The sequence below is a fragment of the Saimiri boliviensis genome, chromosome 1 (genome assembly GCF_048565385.1).
Source record: "Saimiri boliviensis isolate mSaiBol1 chromosome 1, mSaiBol1.pri, whole genome shotgun sequence".
Classification (NCBI taxonomy): Eukaryota; Metazoa; Chordata; class Mammalia; order Primates; family Cebidae; genus Saimiri; species Saimiri boliviensis.
The window spans coordinates 289,665,546-289,686,551 of NC_133449.1; the positions used below are offsets into that span (position 1 = coordinate 289,665,546).

General features: G+C 40.5%; 1 protein-coding gene across 1 annotated transcript; it reads left to right on the forward strand.

Moving 5' to 3' along the window:
• The first annotated feature begins 1,130 nt into the window (after positions 1 to 1,130).
• On the forward strand, positions 1,131 to 13,897 carry LOC141585620 (syncytin-1-like). Its single transcript, XM_074405729.1, has 3 exons — positions 1,131 to 1,382; positions 7,064 to 8,409; positions 13,841 to 13,897. Exons 2-3 carry the CDS (start codon positions 7,069 to 7,071, stop codon positions 13,895 to 13,897), a joined length of 1,398 nt encoding a protein of 465 aa, XP_074261830.1. The 5' UTR covers positions 1,131 to 1,382; positions 7,064 to 7,068.
• Positions 13,898 to 21,006: the final 7,109 nt, after the last annotated feature.

Consider the following 21,006-nt stretch of genomic DNA (forward strand, 5'->3'; position numbering starts at 1 on the left):
AAAAGGGAATTTTTATTGTCTATTTAATCTTCAATGTCATGGCTATGTGATTGTTATAATCCTGAGAATTAGAAAGTTGAAAAGAATGAAAATTAATCTCAAGAGAGTGATGTGTGATTACGTGTTTCTTAAACACTCTAAAATCAGTCAGATATATTTCTGCATATTAGCCTTCACATGTAGAGAAAAATGTTTCACATTGAATATCATCAAAAAGCAATTACAGTTTATAAACCATAGCATGAAAACTGGAAGACTTATCAAAGAAATCAAGTTTATAAAAAAGAAATTAACTTGATTTCAAAAATATCCACAAACACAATCCTCACTTTTTATTTTATATAATTAAGCACACTTGAAAGTCTGAAAAGTTAAGCAACCATTAGGGAGTGAATAAATTCCTATAAATGTACAACCTATCAAGACTGAATCACGAAGAAATAGAAAATCTGAACAGATAAATAATGAGTAAGGAGATTGAGTCAGTAATCACAAACATGCAAACAAAGAAAATCCAAGACTAGGTGGCTTCAGTGGTAAATTCTACCAAATATTTTTTTAAGTAATTAATGCCAATCATTCTGAATTTCTTCCAAAATGTTGAAGATTAGGAAACACTTCCAAATTTATGTTATGAGCCCAACATCACCATGTATAAAACCCAGACAAGTCGACTCTAAGAAAAGAAAATTACTGGCCAAAATCCACGATGAACCTAAATGTAAAAAACACAAAATACTAGCAAGCTCAATTGTTGGGAACCCAGGCTAAGCTGATGCATTTGGAACAAAAGGTTACATCAGCCCTCCCCGCCAAAAGCATGCCCCGGGCGTGGTGGCGGGCCACCAATGGAGGACCTGATCACGGGCAAGACATGCCTCAGGGCCACCAATGGAGGACCTGATCACGGGCAAGACATGCCTCAGGGCCACCAATGGAGGACCTGATCACGCACAGAACATGCATGGCTGCACCAATGGGGTAGCTGATCATGAGCTAAACACTCGTCTCCCAGCCTATCAGAACTACTTCCCCTTTCCCCTCTCTACCCTCTCCCCTCCCTATATAAGGAACCCATTTTGAAATAAACTTTGCAGCTTGATCAGAACTTTTGTCTTGCTGCCATTCTTCGCGCCTCTTGTCCCATCCCTTTCTCATCCACGACAGGCTTGCTCGGGTTCCTGTTTGTTGCTCTGCGGGACAGAGCAAGTGGCGCCCAGACGTGGGGCTCGATGCCGGCCTCCGTGGACCGCCGTCCCCTGTAACCGGTTCCCTGCACGGCCGTCCCGATTAACCGATTCCCCGCACGGAGCACCGCGGACCACCCGACCGCGAGCCGACTCCTGGAGTTCGTTCCTCATTTCGACGGCGGCATTACTCAGGTAAGACCCAATCATGGGACAAGCATCTTCACACAGTGAAAATGATCTCTTTATAAGTCAGTTAAAGGAATCTCTCAAGGTGCGTAGAATTCGGGTTCGCAAGAAAGACCTTGTCTCCTTTTTTAGTTTCATTTTTAAAACATGTCCATGGTTCCCCCAGGAAGGGTCTATTGACTCCCGTGTTTGGGGACGTGTTGGTGATTGTCTGAACGACTATTACCGTGTTTTTGGTCCTGAGACTATTCCGATCACCACTTTTAATTATTATAATTTAATAAGGGACGTCCTTACTAATCAGGGCGACTCCCCTGACATTCAACGCCTCTGCAAGGAGGGTCACAAAATTCTTATTAGCCACTCCCGACCTCCATCTAGACAAGCCCCTGTAACAATTACCACCTCTGAAAAGGCCTCCTCTCGCCCTCCCTCTAGGGCCCCTTCTACCTGCCCCTCGGTTGCAATTGACATTGGTTCAGATGATACAGGGCAGTCTTCACTGTACCCCAACCTTGCAACCCTTACGGACCCCCCCATTCAAAGTCCTCATTCTCGGGCGCATACTCCGCCCCAACATTTGCCCTTGCTTGCTAATTCTAAAACCTTGCATAACTCGGGTAGTCAGGATGATCAACTAGATCCCGCCGATCAAGCAGATCTGGAAGAGGCAGCTGCCCAATATAACAACCCTGATTGGCCCCAATTAACTAACACCCCGGCATTGCCACCTTTCCGGCCACCGCCCTATGTTCCTACAGCAGTGCCCCCAGTGGCAGTTGCGGCTCCTGTTTTGCATGCCCCTACTTCAGGCGTTCCTGGTTCCCCCACGGCCCCAAACTTGCCCGGTGTAGCCCTAGCCAAACCCTCCGGTCCCATTGATGAGACTGTTTCTCTTCTTGATGGGGTTAAAACCTTAGTCACAAAACTGTCCGATTTGGCCCTTCTACCTCCCGCGGGAGTTATGGCTTTTCCCGTTACCAGAAGTCAGGGACAGGTTAGCTCCAATACCACGGGCCGAGCGTCTCCTCACCCTGACACACACACCATCCCTGAGGAGGAGGAAGCAGACTCCGGAGAATCTGACTCAGAGGATGAGGAGGAGGAAAGCTCAGAGCCCACTGAGCCTACCTACACCCATTCCTATAAGCGGCTAAATCTAAAGACCATAGAAAAAATTAAAACTGCTGTTGCTAACTATGGTCCTACTGCCCCCTTTACCGTGGCCCTTGTAGAGAGTCTTAGTGAAAGATGGCTTACCCCTAGTGATTGGTTTTTCTTGTCTCGTGCTGCGCTGAGCGGAGGGGACAATATCCTTTGGAAGTCTGAGTATGAGGATATTTCCAAACAGTTTGCAGAGCGCAACGCGCGTAAGGCCTCCTCCAAAGGATGGACCCTTAAAAAATTCCTGGGCGCCAGCCCTTATCAGAGCAATGACAAACAGGCCCAATTCCCCCCAGGGCTTTTAACCCAGATTCAGTCCGCAGGCCTAAAAGCCTGGAAGCGACTCCCTCAAAAGGGAGCGGCTACTACTTCCCTTGCAAAGATTAGACAAGGCCCCGATGAGTCATACAGTGATTTTGTAAGCCGCCTCCAGGAGACGGCAGATCGCCTTTTTGGCTCCGGGGAAAGTGAGAGCTCCTTTGTAAAACACCTAGCCTATGAAAACGCTAACCCCGCTTGCCAAAGTGCAATTCGGCCTTTTAGGCAGAAGGAGCTTTGCGACTATGTTCGCCTCTGCTCTGGTATTGGCTCTGCCCATGCTGTTGGCCTAGCCATAGGAGCTGCCCTCCAAAATCTTGCCCCCGCGCAACTGCCTGGAGCCCAGGCCCGCCTTTGCTATAATTGTCACCAACCCGGCCATCTTTCAAGAAACTGCCCCCAAAAAATACAACCACCTACTCAACTCCCAACTCAACCTAATGCCCCACAGGCTAGCCTTATAAAAAATTTAGGTCCCACAACAAAATGTCCTCGCTGCAAAAAAGGATTTCACTGGGCTTCAGAATGCCGTTCTCGATTAGACATTAATGGACAACCCATTATTAGGCAGGGAAACTTGAACAGGGGCCAGCCCCAGGGCCCCACTACCGGGATGAACTCCGGGGCTTCACAGTTCACCCCCCAATACCGCCAGCCAACCCCTGCCCTCCCAGTAATCAACCACGCCGCTACGTCACAGACCTCTGGCGAGCAACAGCGGGCAGTGCAGGACTGGACCTCTGTACCACCACCGACACAATACTAACCACCCAAAATAGCCCTCTGATACTTCCAGTTGGAATATATGGACCCTTACCACCCCAGACATTCGGCCTCATATTAGGCAGAGCCAGCTCTACCCTCCAAGGGATCCAAGTTCTGCCCGGCATATTAGACAATGATTTTGAGGGAGAAATCCATATCATTCTCTCTACAACTAAAGATTTAGTCACCATCCCAAAGGGCACCAGACTAGCTCAAATAGTCATTCTCCCCCTCCAACAAATTAACTCCAATTTCCATAAGCCCTACCGCGGGGCTAGTGCCCCTGGGTCTTCTGATGTCTACTGGGTTCAACAAATTTCTCAACAGCGGCCTACCCTGAAACTTAAATTAAATGGTAAGCTCTTTTCTGGCATTCTTGATACAGGGGCCGATGCCACCGTTATATCTTACACTCACTGGCCGAGGAACTGGCCGTTAACAACCGTTGCTACTCACCTGCGCGGTATTGGCCAGGCCACCAACCCCCAACAAAGTGCTCAAATGCTTAAGTGGGAGGACTCTGAAGGCAATAATGGTCACATTACCCCTTATGTCCTCCCCAATCTGCCAGTCAATCTCTGGGGAAGGGACATCCTCTCTCAAATGAAACTCGTTATGTGCAGTCCTAACAATACTGTTATGACCCAAATGCTAAGCCAGGGGTATCTCCCCGGCCAAGGGTTGGGAAAAAATAATCAAGGAATCACCCAGCCCATTACTATTACCCCCAAAAAAGACAAAACAGGCCTAGGATTCCACCAAAATTTACCGTAGCGGCCATTGACATTCCTGTACCCCACGCTGACAAAATCTCCTGGAAAATTACAGACCCTGTGTGGGTTGATCAGTGGCCACTTACATATGAAAAAACCCTCGCTGCCATTGCGTTAGTACAGGAACAGCTCGCAGCAGGACATGTTGAACCTACAAATTCTCCATGGAACACTCCTATATTTATCATTAAGAAAAAATCAGGTAGCTGGCGTCTTTTACAGGATCTAAGAGCCGTTAATAAGGTAATGGTCCCCATGGGAGCCCTTCAGCCTGGTCTTCCTTCTCCTGTAGCCATTCCCCTAAACTATCACAAAATTGTTATTGACCTTAAGGATTGTTTCTTTACCATCCCCTTACACCCTGAAGACAGACCTTACTTTGCCTTTAGCGTCCCTCAAATCAACTTCCAAAGTCCTATGCCTCGTTATCAGTGGAAGGTTCTGCCACAGGGCATGGCCAACAGTCCCACACTGTGCCAAAAATTTGTTGCTGCCGCCATTGCCCCAGTAAGATCCCAGTGGCCAGAGGCCTATATCCTCCATTATATGGATGACATCCTTCTTGCTTGTGATAGCGCCGAGGCAGCCAAGGCCTGCTATGCTCACATTATATCCTGTCTTACCTCATATGGACTAAAAATTGCTCCAGACAAGGTACAAGTGTCTGAGCCATTTTCTTATTTAGGATTTGAGTTACACCATCAGCAAGTATTTACTCCCCGAGTCTGCTTAAAAACTGATCACTTAAAAACCCTTAACGATTTCCAAAAATTACTCGGGGACATTCAGTGGCTTCGACCCTATTTAAAATTGCCCACCAGTGCCCTTGTTCCCCTTAACAATATTCTAAAAGGCGATCCAAATCCTTTATCGGTTCGAGCACTGACCCCAGAGGCAAAGCAATCTCTAGCCCTCATCAACAAGGCTATCCAAAATCAAAGTGTTCAACAAATTTCGTATAACCTTCCCCTAGTACTCCTCTTGCTCCCAACTCCCCATACACCCACCGCGGTGTTTTGGCAACCAAACGGTACAGACCCTACTAAATACGGAAGCCCCCTCCTTTGGCTCCATCTACCTGCCTCCCCATCAAAGGTCTTACTCACCTACCCTTCGCTCCTCGCCATGTTAATTATTAAGGGTCGGTACACTGGCCGCCAACTGTTTGGCAGGGACCCCCACTCTATAATCATTCCATACACCCAGGATCAATTAACCTGGCTCCTGCAAACCTCTGACGAATGGGCCATTGCATTATCCTCCTTCACAGGAGACATAGACAATCATTACCCCAGTGACCCTGTTATCCAATTTGCCAAGCTTCACCAGTTCATATTCCCCAAGATCACAAAATCTGCCCCAATTCCTCAAGCCACGCTAGTTTTCACTGATGGATCCTCAAACGGAATTGCTGCATATATTATTGATAATCAACCCATCTCAATAAAATCCCCCTACCTGTCAGCTCAACTTGTTGAACTCTATGCTATTCTCCAGGTGTTCACAGTTCTAGCCCACCAACCGTTTAACTTGTACACTGACAGTGCGTATATTGCTCAATCAGTCCCTCTTTTGGAGACAGTCCCCTTTATCAAATCCTCAACCAATGCTACCCCCTTATTTTCTAAACTGCAACAGCTAATTTTAAACAGACAACACCCTTTCTTTATCGGACATCTTCGGGCCCACCTAAATCTTCCAGGACCCCTGGCTGAAGGCAATGCCTTAGCTGATGCTGCCACACAGATTTTCCCCATTATAAGTGACCCAATACATGAGGCTACTCAAGCTCACACCCTACATCACCTCAATGCACACACCCTACGATTACTCTATAAAATTACTAGAGAACAAGCCAGAGATATTGTAAAAGCTTGCAAACAATGTGTCGTAGCCACCCCTGTACCCCATCTTGGCGTGAACCCCCGTGGTTTAGTCCCCAATGCCATTTGGCAAATGGATGTCACTCATTTTACTCCTTTTGGAAAACAGAGGTTTGTTCATGTTACTGTTGACACATTTAGTGGTTTTATCTTAGCCACTCCCCAAACAGGTGAAGCATCAAAAAATGTTATCTCTCATGTTATCCACTGTCTTGCTACCATAGGAAAACCGCACACCATTAAAACAGACAATGGCCCAGGATATACTGGAAAAAACTTCCAAGACTTTTGCCAAAAACTCCAAATCAAACATGTTACTGGTATACCGTACAACCCCCAGGGTCAAGGAGTAGTTGAACGAGCTCATCAAACATTAAAAAATGCCCTAAGTCGCTTAGCCCGCTCCCCCCTTGGGTTTTCTATGCAACAACCCAGAAACCTTCTTAGTCATGCCCTATTTCAACTAAATTTTCTACAGCTTGACAGTCAAGGTCGCTCGGCAGCTGACCGTCTATGGCATCCCCAAACTTCTCAGCAGCATGCTACGGTTATGTGGCGTGACCCTCTCACCAGTGTTTGGAAGGGCCCTGACCCTGTTCTCATATGGGGGCGAGGCTCAGCCTGCATATACGATCAAAAGGAGGATGGCCCCCGCTGGCTCCCTGAGCGACTAATTAGACACGTCAATGATTCAGCCCCCTTGTGTAATGGGCCAACTAATCCAAATACAGCCCCAGGGTCAGAAAACTCGCCCTGAGGAGCCCCCCTTTTTCTCTTCTTCCAGAAAGAATGCTCTGCATCCTCATCCTCCTACTGCACCCACGCCTCTGCCCAGTCACAAAGGGAGGACTTGGAAAGCCATCCGGAGACATTTACACTGACCTCTTTGGAGCGCCATGTGACTGTAAAGGGGGGACTCAGACCAATAATTACGCCACCCCAACTTACACTCAGGTAACAGATTGTGGGGACAAAAATGCCTATCTTACCTATGACACCAATTGGAATGGAGTATCTTCACCTAAGTGGCTTTGTGTGCGCAAGCCCCCTAGTATACCGGTCATTAATGGCCGCCCAGGCCCGTGCCCAAGCGAGTGCAGAGGCAACATTGAACCCCAGATGCACTCCTCCTGCTATTCTAGTTTCTCACAGTGTACTCAAGGCAATAATACTTATTTTACTGCCATTCTACAAAGAACAAAGAGCACCTCAGAAACCAGTCCTGTCACCAGCGGCCTACAACCTCATGGGGTCCTCCAGGCCGGATGCGATGGCACGATTGGAAAATCGGTTTGTTGGAATCAGCAAGCCCCTATTCACGTCTCCGACGGTGGCGGACCCCAAGATGCTGTGAGAGAGCTTTATGTACAAAAACAAATAGAGCTTATTATTCAAAGCCAATTCCCTAAGTTATCCTACCACCCCCTAGCTCGCTCAAAACCAAGAGGACCTGACATTGATGCGCAAATGCTTGACATTTTGTCAGCCACCCACCAGGCCCTCAATATCTCCAACCCCAGCCTAGCCCAAAATTGCTGGTTATGCTTAAATCAAGGTACCTCCATGCCCCTAGCCTTCCCTGTCAATATATCTAGTTTTAATGCCTCACAAAATAATTGCACCCCCAGCTTACCCTTTAGAGTCCAGCCCATGCCTTCCCAAGTATACCCTTGCTTCTTTAAAGGTGCACAAAACAACAGCTTTGATATTCCGGTTGGCGTTGCCAACTTTGTAAACTGCTCCAGTAGTTCCAACCACAGTGAGGCCCTTTGCCCTGGCCCAGGCCAAGCTTTTGTTTGCGGCAACAACCTCGCCTTTACTGCTCTGCCTGCAAACTGGACAGGGTCATGTGTGTTAGCCGCCCTCTTGCCAGATATAGACATTATTTCTGGTGATGACCCTGTCCCTATCCCTACCTTTGACTATATTGCAGGGCGGCAGAAACGAGCCGTTACACTGATTCCCCTGCTAGTAGGATTGGGTGTCTCTACAGCAGTCGCTACCGGTACAGCAGGACTCGGGGTGGCTGTTCAATCTTACACAAAACTTTCCCATCAACTTATTAACGATGTCCAAGCCTTGTCTAGCACCATTAATGACTTACAGGACCAACTAGATTCCCTAGCCGAAGTAGTCCTACAAAACAGAAGAGGCTTAGACCTACTCACTGCAGAACAGGGAGGTATCTGTTTGGCTCTACAGGAACGTTGCTGCTTTTATGCCAACAAGTCAGGAATTGTCCGAGATAAAATAAAAAATCTACAAGAAGACCTCGAACAAAGACGCAAGGCACTTGCAGACAATCCCTTCCTCACCGGCCTCAATGGACTTCTCCCTTACCTCCTCCCCTTCCTTGGACCCTTATTCGCTATCATCCTGTTCTTCTCTTTTGCCCCTTGGATCCTAAGACGAGTAACAGCGTTAATCAGGGATCAGCTCAATTCCCTACTGGGAAAGCCCATACAAATCCACTATCACCAACTAGCAACGCGTGATCTAGAATATGGCAGACTGTAGCCGGTTCCCCTCCTACGGGAGCAGCATACCGCTCGACACTATGCTTTACGAAGGTAATGGACACCGCTAGGTGCAAGGCAAGGCACTGCAAGGAGAGGCCTTACTAAGGCTACTGTCGAGTCTCCTGAGAGGTAAGCTGGCTTGCATAGAGGTTGGTACTCGAAAAATCCTCTCCTCCCAAAAAGGTACCTGTAAGCCTGAAAATTAAGGCTCAGGAGGAGCACAGCCTCTACCTCCCCTAGCTGGTTAAGGTCCGCCTCCTCTTTTTTAAAGAAAAAGGGAGGAGATGTTGGGAACCCAGGCTAAGCTGATGCATTTGGAACAAAAGGTTGCATCAGCCCTCCCCGCCAAAAGCATGCCCCGGGCGTGGTGGCGGGCCACCAATGGAGGACCTGATCACGGGCAAGACATGCCTCAGGGCCACCAATGGAGGACCTGATCACGGGCAAGACATGCCTCAGGGCCACCAATGGAGGACCTGATCACGCACAGAACATGCATGGCTGCACCAATGGGGTAGCTGATCATGAGCTAAACACTCGTCTCCCAGCCTATCAGAACTACTTCCCCTTTCCCCTCTCTACCCTCTCCCCTCCCTATATAAGGAACCCATTTTGAAATAAACTTTGCAGCTTGATCAGAACTTTTGTCTTGCTGCCATTCTTCGCGCCTCTTGTCCCATCCCTTTCTCATCCACGACAGGCTTGCTCGGGTTCCTGTTTGTTGCTCTGCGGGACAGAGCACTCAATGTAATAGCACATTAAAAGAATCATACACGAGGACCAAGTAAGATTTATCCCTGGGATGCATGAATGTGTGAATAGAGGCAAATCAATAAACGTGAACTATGCATTAACAAAACAAAGCATTATAATTATATGGTCATCTCAATAAATGTAAACAAAAAATTTGACAACATTTAACATCCATTTATGATAAAAATCTCAAGAAATTATGTATAGAAATGGAATGAACCTCAGCATAATGAAAGCCATATATGACAACTCACAGTTAATATCACACTTAACAGTAAAAAATTAAAAAAAAAAAAACCTGAAAGCTTTTCTGATATGATCAGGAACAGGACAAGAGTTTCCACTTCTACCACGTCTATTCGATATGGTACTGGAAGTCCTAGCAGGGGCAATTACACAAGAAAATAAATGAAAGTCATCTAAATCAAAACAGAAGTAAATTGTCTGTTTGCAGATGACATGGTCCTATATATAGAACCTAAAGACTCCATCAAAAAAGTGTTACAATTAAACAGATTCAGTAAAGTTTTGGGATACAAAATCAGCATACAAAATCAATAGTTTCTGTATGCTAATAAATATCCCAAAATGAAACTAAGAAATCCCATTTGTGGATCTAAAAAATGTTTACCTACATTTTATAAAATGACTACAAAATACACTTCATTTTCCTCTGCACATGGATCATTTTCAACCAAAGTGTAAATGGACAAATGGGGATCACAACAAGTTAAAAAATCTGCACAGCAAAGAAAACAATCAAGTGAAAAAAACGACTTACAGAATAGGAGAAAATATTTGCAAATTACTCATCTCACAGGAGATTAGTAGCTAAAATATGTAAGGAACTCAAACAACTCCATAGGGGAAAAAAGATAAATTCAATTTAAAAATGAGCAGAAGTTTTGAATAGAAATGTTTCAAAAGAAGACATACAAATGGCAAACAGGTATTTGAAAAGGTGCTCAACATCATTGATCATCAGAGAAATACAAATCAAAACTACAAAGATATTATCTCACCCCTTTTAAAATGGCTTTTATTCAATTGGTAAGTATACACAATACAGTATTTTCAGCCATAAAAAAGAATGAGATTCTATCATTTAAAACAATGTGGATGTAACTGGAAGCCATTAATTATTCAGTGAAAGAAGCCAGGAACTGAAAGTCAAACTTTGCATTTTCTTGTCATTTTATGGGAGCTAAAAATTAAAACAATCAAACTCATGGATACAGAGAGGAGAAGGATGATTATTAGAGACTGGGATGGGTTGTGAGGGGTTGGAGGGGTGTGGGGATGGTTGATGCCTATGAAAAATAGCATAAAACATTTAAAAATATTTAGGAATAAATTTAACAAAGATGAAATTTAACCAATTTACACATTGAAAACTGTAAAACATTGTTGAAAGAAATTGAAGAAGACACAAATAAATAGATATTTCATGTTCATGGATTAGAAGAATTTGTATTGTTAAAATGTTCATACTACCCAAAGTAGTCTACAGATTTGATGCAATTTCTGTCAAAATTCCAATGTTATTTTTCACACAAATAAAAAAATTCTAAAATGTACATAGAACCACAAAATGTTCAAACTAGCCAAAGCAGGCTTGTGCAAAAATAACAAAGCTAGAATCACCACATTACCTGATCTCAAAATATACTACAAAACTATACTAATCAAAACAGCATAGTGCTGGCATAAAAATAGACAAACAGACCAGTGGAACACACAAAAAATTGTAGGATACTGGCACAATATAGACATATAGCTCAATGGAATAGAATAGAGAAAGGGAAAGTATTTCCATATGTAGAAGAGTAAAACTGGGCCACAATGAAATGTCATCTTACTGCAGCCAGAATGACTATTATTTAAAAAGTCAAAAAATAATAGATGGTGTGGATATGATATAAAAGAAAATGCTTATATATTGTTGTTGGAAATGTAAATTAGTATACCCTTTATGGAAACAGTATAGAGATTTCTCAAAGAACTAAAAATGTGGCTTAAGTTCAGGCAGATGGCTTTTGCCTGTAATTCCAACACATTGGAAAGCCATGGCAGTAGGATTGCTTGAACTCAGGAGTTTGAGGTTGTAGTGAGCTATGATTGCACTATTGCACACCTTCCTGGGTGACAGAGAGAGACCTTGTCTCAAAAAGAAAGAGAAGGAAAAAGGAAAGAAAAGAGGAAAGGAAGAAGGAAGAGAGAAAGAAAGAGAGATTTTTCATGAGATCTGGTTGTTCAAAAGTGTGCAGCACTTACCCCTTCTCTCTCTCTCATGCCACCATGTGAAGACATGCTTGCTTCCCCTTCACCCTCCCACCATGATTGTAAATTTCCTGAGGCCTCCCAGCCATGTTTCCTGTACAGCCTGTGTAATTGTAAGTCAATTAAACCTCTTTTCCACATAAATTATCAGTCTCAGGTAGATTTTCATAGCAGTGTGGAAACAGACTAATACAGCCAGGGTGTTGAAGATAGGTGAGGTTGGATGGGGAGATATTGGTCAAAGGGTACAAATTCAGTTAGATAGAATGAGTAAGTTCTGCAGATTAATTGCATAGTATGTCAACTATAGTTAATTACAATGTATAGTGTACCTGAAAATTGCTGAGAATAGATCTGAAATGTTATCATTACAAAAAAATGATAAGCATATGAGATAATGGATATGTTAATTCATTTGAGTGTGGTAATCATTTCACAGTGTATACATCTATGAAAAAATCATGTAATACACTGTAAATATATATACATTTATTTGTCAATTATGCCTCAAAAAATGGAAAAATATAAAACCAATATTTTTGTAAAAAAACCAAAGTTTGAAAAACAAATGTAATGTAATACCCAGATATCAGATGTCTTAATTTCACCTCCCTAAAAACCATTTACTATCATTTTCACCCCTTACCTGTTACAGTTTTGCCTTTTAAGTTTTTTGATTTCCCTAAATAAAAATGTTATAATGAATCAAATTAATCAAAGCAAATAATTGAATCACTCAGAGCTCTAATTACTTTGATTGGATCCTTCAATCATAAAGTAGCTTTTTTATTATCTAATCAATTGATGTCACCTGCCTACAAAAGCAAATATACATAACAGGGAAGTTTTCTAAGCTCATTTCACTAGTGTTCATCACATGAGGAGGTTAGAAAGTTTCCTAAAAGAGCAGAATTATGTACTAATTCTAAATTTTTTGAAGAAAATCTTTACTGTTTTATTGATTCTGATAATTTTTTTGTTGATATTGGAGAATCTACATTTAGAAATATTAACACCAAAGATAAGAAGAAATTCTGAGGACAGTATTTGTACGGTATTTCTTCATTTTAAGGAAAATAATATTGAAACATACTGAAAGGTCATGTGGTTTGCATTAGAAGACAATATTTTACTGTTTAACGGAATACAATTCACTAATTTTATTTTACAAAATATTTACTATAGAGAACAGAATACTCTCATTATTATACATTATTGTAATATAAAACAACCTTTAATTTTAAAACATTTAGTCTGTGTTTCATAAGAAGACAAATTTCAGCTTCTATGTTTCATAATTATGAAATTTATAGCTAATAAAATAGTGGTTCACAAAACTACTTTTATTTTGAAGGTGAACTCTACCCCTTCCCAATTAAATCTGAAAAATGGTAGTGTAAATTCTTTTAGTTTTTTTGCATTGACAGCAAGTGGTAACCTCTGAGTTCTACAGTGTTAATCAGCCCATATTCTAATTTCAAAGGACCAGCTGATGTGGTATCTGACAGCTCTCTAGGGGCTCATTTCAGGAGGACCTGGATAAAACTTCCCCTCCAATCTCCTCACTGTTCCCAAATTTTATTTCCATTAAGAGTTGGTTTGTTGTGTTTACAAATATCATTCCTTTCCCCCTACTTTTTGAGGTGTTATCTGCTCTGTTTCTTCAGTGCGTTACTATCTATTTTAGGGCATATTTTTAAATTTTAACTTACATTGAAATTATGGCTTTATTCATCATTTTAGTTCTTGTTTTTATGCAAACAATGTTTACTAAGTTTTACTCTCAATTTCACAAACATTTTTCTTACTCTTTCTCCATTCTTTTGAGACTATTTTCAACTCTTAGAAATGTGGTTGGTGGTAAATTCCAATTTTGTTATCTGAAAATGCTCTTATTTGCCTTCTTTTCTAAAAGATGATTTGCCAGAAATTGAATTTTAAGTTATTTTTCTCTAATTCAATACAGATGGAATTCCATTAGGTTCTATCTTCATTGTTGCTAATTGCAGTTACTCTATTTTTACCCTGAAAGTGGCTGCCTCTTCAACGACATCTTCTACCTGTAAGATTTTCTCTTGCTTTTTTGTTCTGCAGTTTTTCTGAAATGTGTCAGGACTCTGATATATTTTTAATGTATATTCTTCTGAAATTTTAGCCACTTAATATTATTGAATATCTATATAATTGTGGAACTTCTTTGTATGTATCCAAATATTATCCAAATTTTTAAGATTTATTTCAGTGTTTTTCATCTCTATGCCTCTGGACTACATTTGAGATAATATCATCAGATTTATAATAGAACTATTAAACTATATCTTCAACTGAGTAAATGTGGTGCTTGAATAATGACATATATTGCATTTTCAGTTTAACAGTTAAATTTAAAATAACATTAAATTAATTTTTATTCTATTTCTGGATTTTTTTGTTTCATTCATATGTGCTTGATCATTGTATTAGTCCAGTTTCATTCTGCTGATAAAAACATACCTGAGACTGGGAAATTTACAAGAGAAAGAAGTTTAATGGACTTACAGCTCTAAATGGCTGGGGAGTCCTCACAATTATGATGGAAGACAAGGAGGAGCAAGTCACATCTTATGTGGATGGCGGCAGGCAAGAGAGCTTGTGCAGGGGAATTCACATTTTTAAAACTATCAGATCTCATGAGACTCATTCACTATAAAAACAGTGCAGGAAAGACCCACTACCATAATTCAGTCACCTCCCACCAGTTCCTCCCATGGCATGTAGGAATTATGGGAGTTACAATTTAAGGTGAGATTTGGGTGGGAAAACAGCCAAATCATAGCAGTAATTTGTTTTAATCCTACATTTTCTTCAAATATTTTGTAGTTTTTCTAGCTTCTTCAAACATGTGAATATATTTATATTCCATGCTTTACCTGACAATTTCATTATTTAAAATCATTGCAGTTCTCTTGCTAATCTCTGTTGCAGTTAATTTTTACTAATGTTACCACTCTCCTGTAATTTTTAATTCTGAATTTGAGCTAATTGTTTTCTTTCAACTTTATTAGTAAGAATACATTGAACTCAATGTTGAAGTTGTGTTCTTTCAGTATTTGTGTTTACTTCTCCCAGCTTCTAGGGGCATTATCCACCTAGACCACTTTAAATTCCCTATTTCTGAGACCGGGAAACTTACAGGTGGCATCGATTTGAGAAAAACCTCTACATGACGGCCTGTTTGAAGTGATGAATTCTCAAGTGAGATGTTTGCTGTTTCGCCCACCCATAAATTTGCTATAGTCAAGTTTAGTTTATGTCTGCTGGGAGGCTGATTCTAATTCTTATTCATCCGATTATCTTCACTACTATAAGGAAATCTTCAATATTATTGCCTGTCACATGTAGTGCACTTGGTCATTCAAGTAAAAACTCAAGGTTTCCAGAGTGTGGCAAAAACACTCTGGATGTAAGTCCATTCTGGCTCTTGATTTCTTCTCAGGAAATCTGCTTTAACTCTATCTGTGGATTCTGAAGAGTCCTTATTTTCATAATCGTTCATTAATAAATTCATTTTTAAATATTTCTTATCTAGCATATTGTTTAACTTAGAGAGTCACTCAAGGTATCTAACACATACTAGAGTTTAGAAAAAAATCCCCAAATAAAGGATATTCAATTTGGAAAGGAAGAAGTCAAATTGTCTATTTGCAGATGACATGATTATTTATTTAGAAGACTCCATCGTCTCAGCCCAAAATCTCCTGAAACTGATAAGTAACTTCAGCAAAGTTTCAGGATACAAAATCAATGTGCAGATATCATAAGCATTCCTATACACCAATAGCAGACTTAAGGAAAGCCAAATCAAGAACAAACAGTCATTCACAATTGCTACAAAGAGAATAAAATACCTACGAATACAACTAACAAAGGATGTAAAGGAGAACTACAAAGCACTGCTCAACAAAATAATAGAGGACACAAACAGATGGAAAAATATTCCACGCTCATGATTTGGAAGAACCAATATCATGAAAATGGCCATGCTGCCCAAAGTAATTTATAGATTCAACACTATCACCGTCAAGCTACCAATGACCTTCTTCACAGAACTGGAAAAAAAAAACACCTTAAATTTCCTATGGAAACAAAAGAGAGCTCGCATAGCCAAGATAATTCTAAGCAAAAAGAACAAAGCTAGAGGCATCACACTACCTGACTTCCAACTGTACTACAAGGCCACAGTAATCAAAACACTGTGGTACTGTGACCAAAACAGAGAAATAGACCAATGAAACAGAACAGAGGCCTCAGAAGCAACACCACACATCTACAACCATCTGATCTTTGACAAACGTGACAAAAACAAGCAATAGGGAAAGGATTCCCTGTTTAATAAATGGTGTTGGGAAAACTGGCTAGCCATGGGCAGAAAGCAGAAACCGGACCCCTTCCTGACACTTTACACTAAAATTAACTCCAGATGAATTAAAGATCTAAACATAGGGCCTAACACCATAAAAACCCTAGAAGAAAACCTAAGCAAAACCATTCAGGACATAGGCATAGAAAAGGATTTCATGGCTAAAACACCAAAAGCAATGGCAACAAAAGCCAAACTAGACGAATGGGATCTAATTAAACTCCAGAGCTTCTGTATAGCAAAGGAAACAATCATTAAAGTGAACCAGCAACCAACAGAATAGGAAAAGAATTTTGCAATCTATCCATCTGACAAAGGGCAAGTATCCAGAATCTACAAAGAACTAAAACAGATTTACAGGAATAAAACAAACAAACCCATGCAAAAATGGGCAAAGGATATGAACAGACTCTTTACAAAAGGAGACATCTATGGGGCCAACAAACGTGTGAAAAAATGCTCACCATCACTGGTCATTAGAGAAATGCAAATCAAAACCAGTTAGAATGGCGATCATTAAAACATCTGGAGACAACAGATGCTGGAGAGGATGTGGAGAAATAGGAACACTTTTACGCTGTTGGTGGGAGTGTAAATTAGTGTAACCATTGTGGAAAACAGTGTGGCGATTCCTCAAGGACCTAGAAATAGAAATACCATTCTACCCAGAAATCCCATTACTGGGTATATACCCAGAGAATTACAAATTTTTCTATTATAAAGACCCATGCCCATGTATGTTCATTGTGGCACTATGTACAATAGCAAAGACCTGGAACCCACCCAAATGCCCATTGATGATAGACTGGACAAGGAAAATGTGTCACATATACACCAGGGAATACTATGCAGCCATAAAAAACTATTAGTTTTTGTCCTTTGTAGGGACATGGATGAATCTGGAAATCATCATTCTCAGCAAACTGACACAAGAACAGAAAACCAAATACTGCATGTTCTCACTTATAGGCAGGTGTTGAACAATGAGAACATATGGGCACAGGGAGGGGAGCATCACACATTGTGGTCAGCTTGGCTTGGGGCAGGGCTAGGGGAGGGATAGCAGGGATTGGGGAGTGTAGGGAGGGATAACTCGGGGAGAAATGCCAGATATAGGTGAACGAGGGATGAAGACAGCAAACCTTTGCCATGTATGTACCTATGCAACAATCCCGCATGATCTGCACATGTACCCCAGAGCCTAAAGTACAATACAAAAAAGAAAAAGAAACAAAATCCCCACTTTCTTTAAAATAAAGAAGGTTCTGAAGGTAGGTGGCAGATACGGACCGTCTCATTTGAGAATGTAGGGTTCACAGAGTATTAGGGTTCCCTTCCCCTTTTCTCCTAATCTGTTATATGGATGGGTGGGGAGCAAGTAGGTTTCTGTTGAACTTGCTCTCTTTCATAGGATAGCAATGGTACAGAACAAAGCCAACAAATGAATATTCAATCTGCACCCGTGAGTAGAGTCCATCATTTTCCTTTTCTTCTTCCTGAAATGCATCTATAGGAGAATTTGAGGGAGAGGAAGGCATTTGTCCACGTCTTCATCTCTACTACAATCTCTACTTAACCAGTGATGTCACATGTCTCTCAAACCTGTCAGTAATGTGGAATGGGGAGTTGAATTAAAAATAAGATTGAATAAAAATAAATCAAAATTAAATCAGAAATGGAATGGGTTTTCTAATGATTGAAAATGACTAAAACACTTGAGATTTAACTGAGCTGCCACCACTGTCATGTTATTTCTCCAAGTCCATTTCAAATTCCTGCTTTTGAACTATGTCCTGACTTGGATTAGGTATCTATCCCTTGATCGATGGGCAGCAAGCATCAATTATTGGTGATTCTTCTACTAGGAATACACAAAATGGAGAAAAAGTGTTTCTGTAAGGATGTAGAACTTACTCTACTAAAATTAGCTATAAATGACAAAGGGAATGAGACAGTGGCCTGACAAGAAAACTAAGGACCATGACAGACTGCATTAAATTCAGGAATTTATCAGGTCAGGGAAAGGAACAGTAATGCTTGTAAAAAATGTATATATGCCTAGAAAGATATTATGGGAGACTAACATTACTGTGTCCACAAGATATCCCAGGATATTAGGGTTTAATATTTGAACACAAAAGAAACTTTTAAAAAATTGCAAATAGACAAGTTTTTTGTAAGAAGTTAAGCAAAGATGGAGATTTTACATGAGTCAAGACTGCACTGAGCAAAATAAATAAGTATATTATTATGGATTAAAAAATGAGATAATTACTTATATCTTAAACATGGCTACATGTTTTATATTTTCTTTAAAGTTGTACTAAAAATTGCAAATACTTTGAATTACTATTTTGCATTACACACAAAATAATGATCATGCATTTTTCTATGTTCAAGTTAGGCTTATATATTTCATGTAACAAAATATAAATTTATTAAAAGCAAACAAGTAATTTCCCTAAAGAAATAAAGAAACAGTATAATGTTATATACCCCTTAATAAATGAATAAATGTATTGATTTATTAACAAATTGTATAGAAGCTATGATGTGATGTTTAAAAGCAGGTATAATCAGTGTTCTTGAAAATTAGTCACTGGCAAATAAGAGAAGTAGAAATAAGGATTGTGAAGCTTATTTGTATCTTGTTAATTTTATTTTTCTTCCCCTTTCTTCCAAGGCAGAATTAAAAAGTTCATTTCCAATGTCAGCCAATATCAGGCATTTTGCCAGACAGGCAAAGAAGTAGAAGTAATATCATAAGGGGTAATGATTAAATTTATTTTAGAGCCTCTGCTTCCACAGCTTCAGAGAGACAGTGATTCATAGCTGAGAAATCAGGATAATGCAATCAAAAGTCCCTGTGGTACCATTCTTGACCTTTAAAGCCAAAGTACATTTGCAGAATGGAAAATTGAACAGGAAGCCCACTTTCAAACGCTGACCTAACAATGCTTGGTGGTTCACCAGCTAAACAGAGCTCCTTATCAATATTTCAGAGTCTAATGGAACAGGTGCCCTTTATAACCAAAGGTCATGTTAAAACTGGAAAAGAGAGAGGCTTGAAAAAAGTCATCTTCAGTAGTACTAATCTTAGATACAAAGGAACACAGAGAAACGTACACAGAAATATTTTTGGAAAACATTTCTGAAAGGGAGTTTATAATGGTGTATTTAATTCAGAAGCTTCAAAAAGCTAAAACATGTTAGTTATTATTTAATTGCAAGAACATAAAGACATTCATGCTGATACACATATAGGTGTTTATTTTTCCTAAAGCTCATAGATGATTTTATAAATATTTGTGGAACTAGAAAAAAAATCACCTCCATGGCACACAGATCTGGTATTGGAAAGTTAGCGCTGAAGCTACTTCTTCCTTCCACTTTTGCCTCTCACTCTATGTCTAATGTACTCTCCAGTTTCTCTCCAAGGACAATTACGCTGATCAACTCTGTTTTTCTGTCTAATGCTATGCTTTAGCATGCCATGACATCCACACTGGCTTTACATTCAAATAACTACTCAATCTTCACACCTCACAGAATCTAGTTAGCATAGACCCTAAGGTTTCCATTTCAAATTTTTATAGCTTCAGAAAGACTCACTCATCATAGCATATGGATAAAGTTTCTGGTGTCAACATTCCACTTCTCTTATGGCTTTTGAGGGAATACATGTCCCCCCACAAAATGAAAAAAGTAGAAAATAAGAGATACTTGGAACTTTGGTTGGCTGCAAATTATCTACAAAGGGAGAATAAATATGGAAGCAATAACTAGCTTCTCTACAAAAATTAGCAAAGTACATATAGGTGAGGAAACAGATTACTAGTCTACCAATCTAAGGCCATTGAATAAATTTATTTCATAATTCAACAAATGACTGTGTTGTGATCTCCAAGATAAACACTCCAATTCTGAAAACACATGTAGATTGACTATATTACATTGCCTATTTTTTTAGGATTATAAAAAGCTTTGGAAAATAGTGAGATATAAATGATATCACTGACCAGGCTTAGAAAAACAGAGGTTATTCATGATAGTGGCATAAGGTTACAATAGAATCTGAGTTAAAATGTTCAGGAAATTTTCTTTTTTAACTGCATTTTATGTTTTGGGGTACATGTGAAGAACATGCAAGATTGTTGGAAAGGTACACACATGGCAGTGTGATTTGCTGCCTTCCTCCCCTTAACCTGTATCTGACATTTCTCCCCATGCTATCTCTCCCCACCTCCCCACCACCCCGTCCCTCCTCCATTTCCCCCCAACAAACCCCAGTGTGTAGTGCTCTTCTGCCTGTGTCTACGTGTTCTCATTGTTCAACACCCACCTATGAGTGAGAATATGTGGTGTTTGGTTTTCTGCTCTTGTGTCAGTTTGCTGAGAATGATGGTTTCCAGGTTCATCCATGTCCCTGCAAAGGACACAAGCTCATCGTTTTTGATGGCTGCATAATATTCCATGGTGTATATGTACCACATTTTCTTTGTCCAGTCTATCATCGATGGGCATTTGGGTTGGTTCCAGGTCTTTGCTATTGTAAACAGTGCTGCAATGAACATTCGTGTGCATGTGTCCTTATAGTAGAACGATTTATAATCCTTTGGATATATACCCAGTAATGGGATTGCTGGGTCAAATGGAATTTCTATTTCTAGGTCCTTAAGGAATCGCCATACTGTCTTCCACAATGGTTGAACTAATTTATACTCCCACTAACAGTGTAAAAGTGTTCCTGTTTCTCCACATCCTCTTCAACATCTC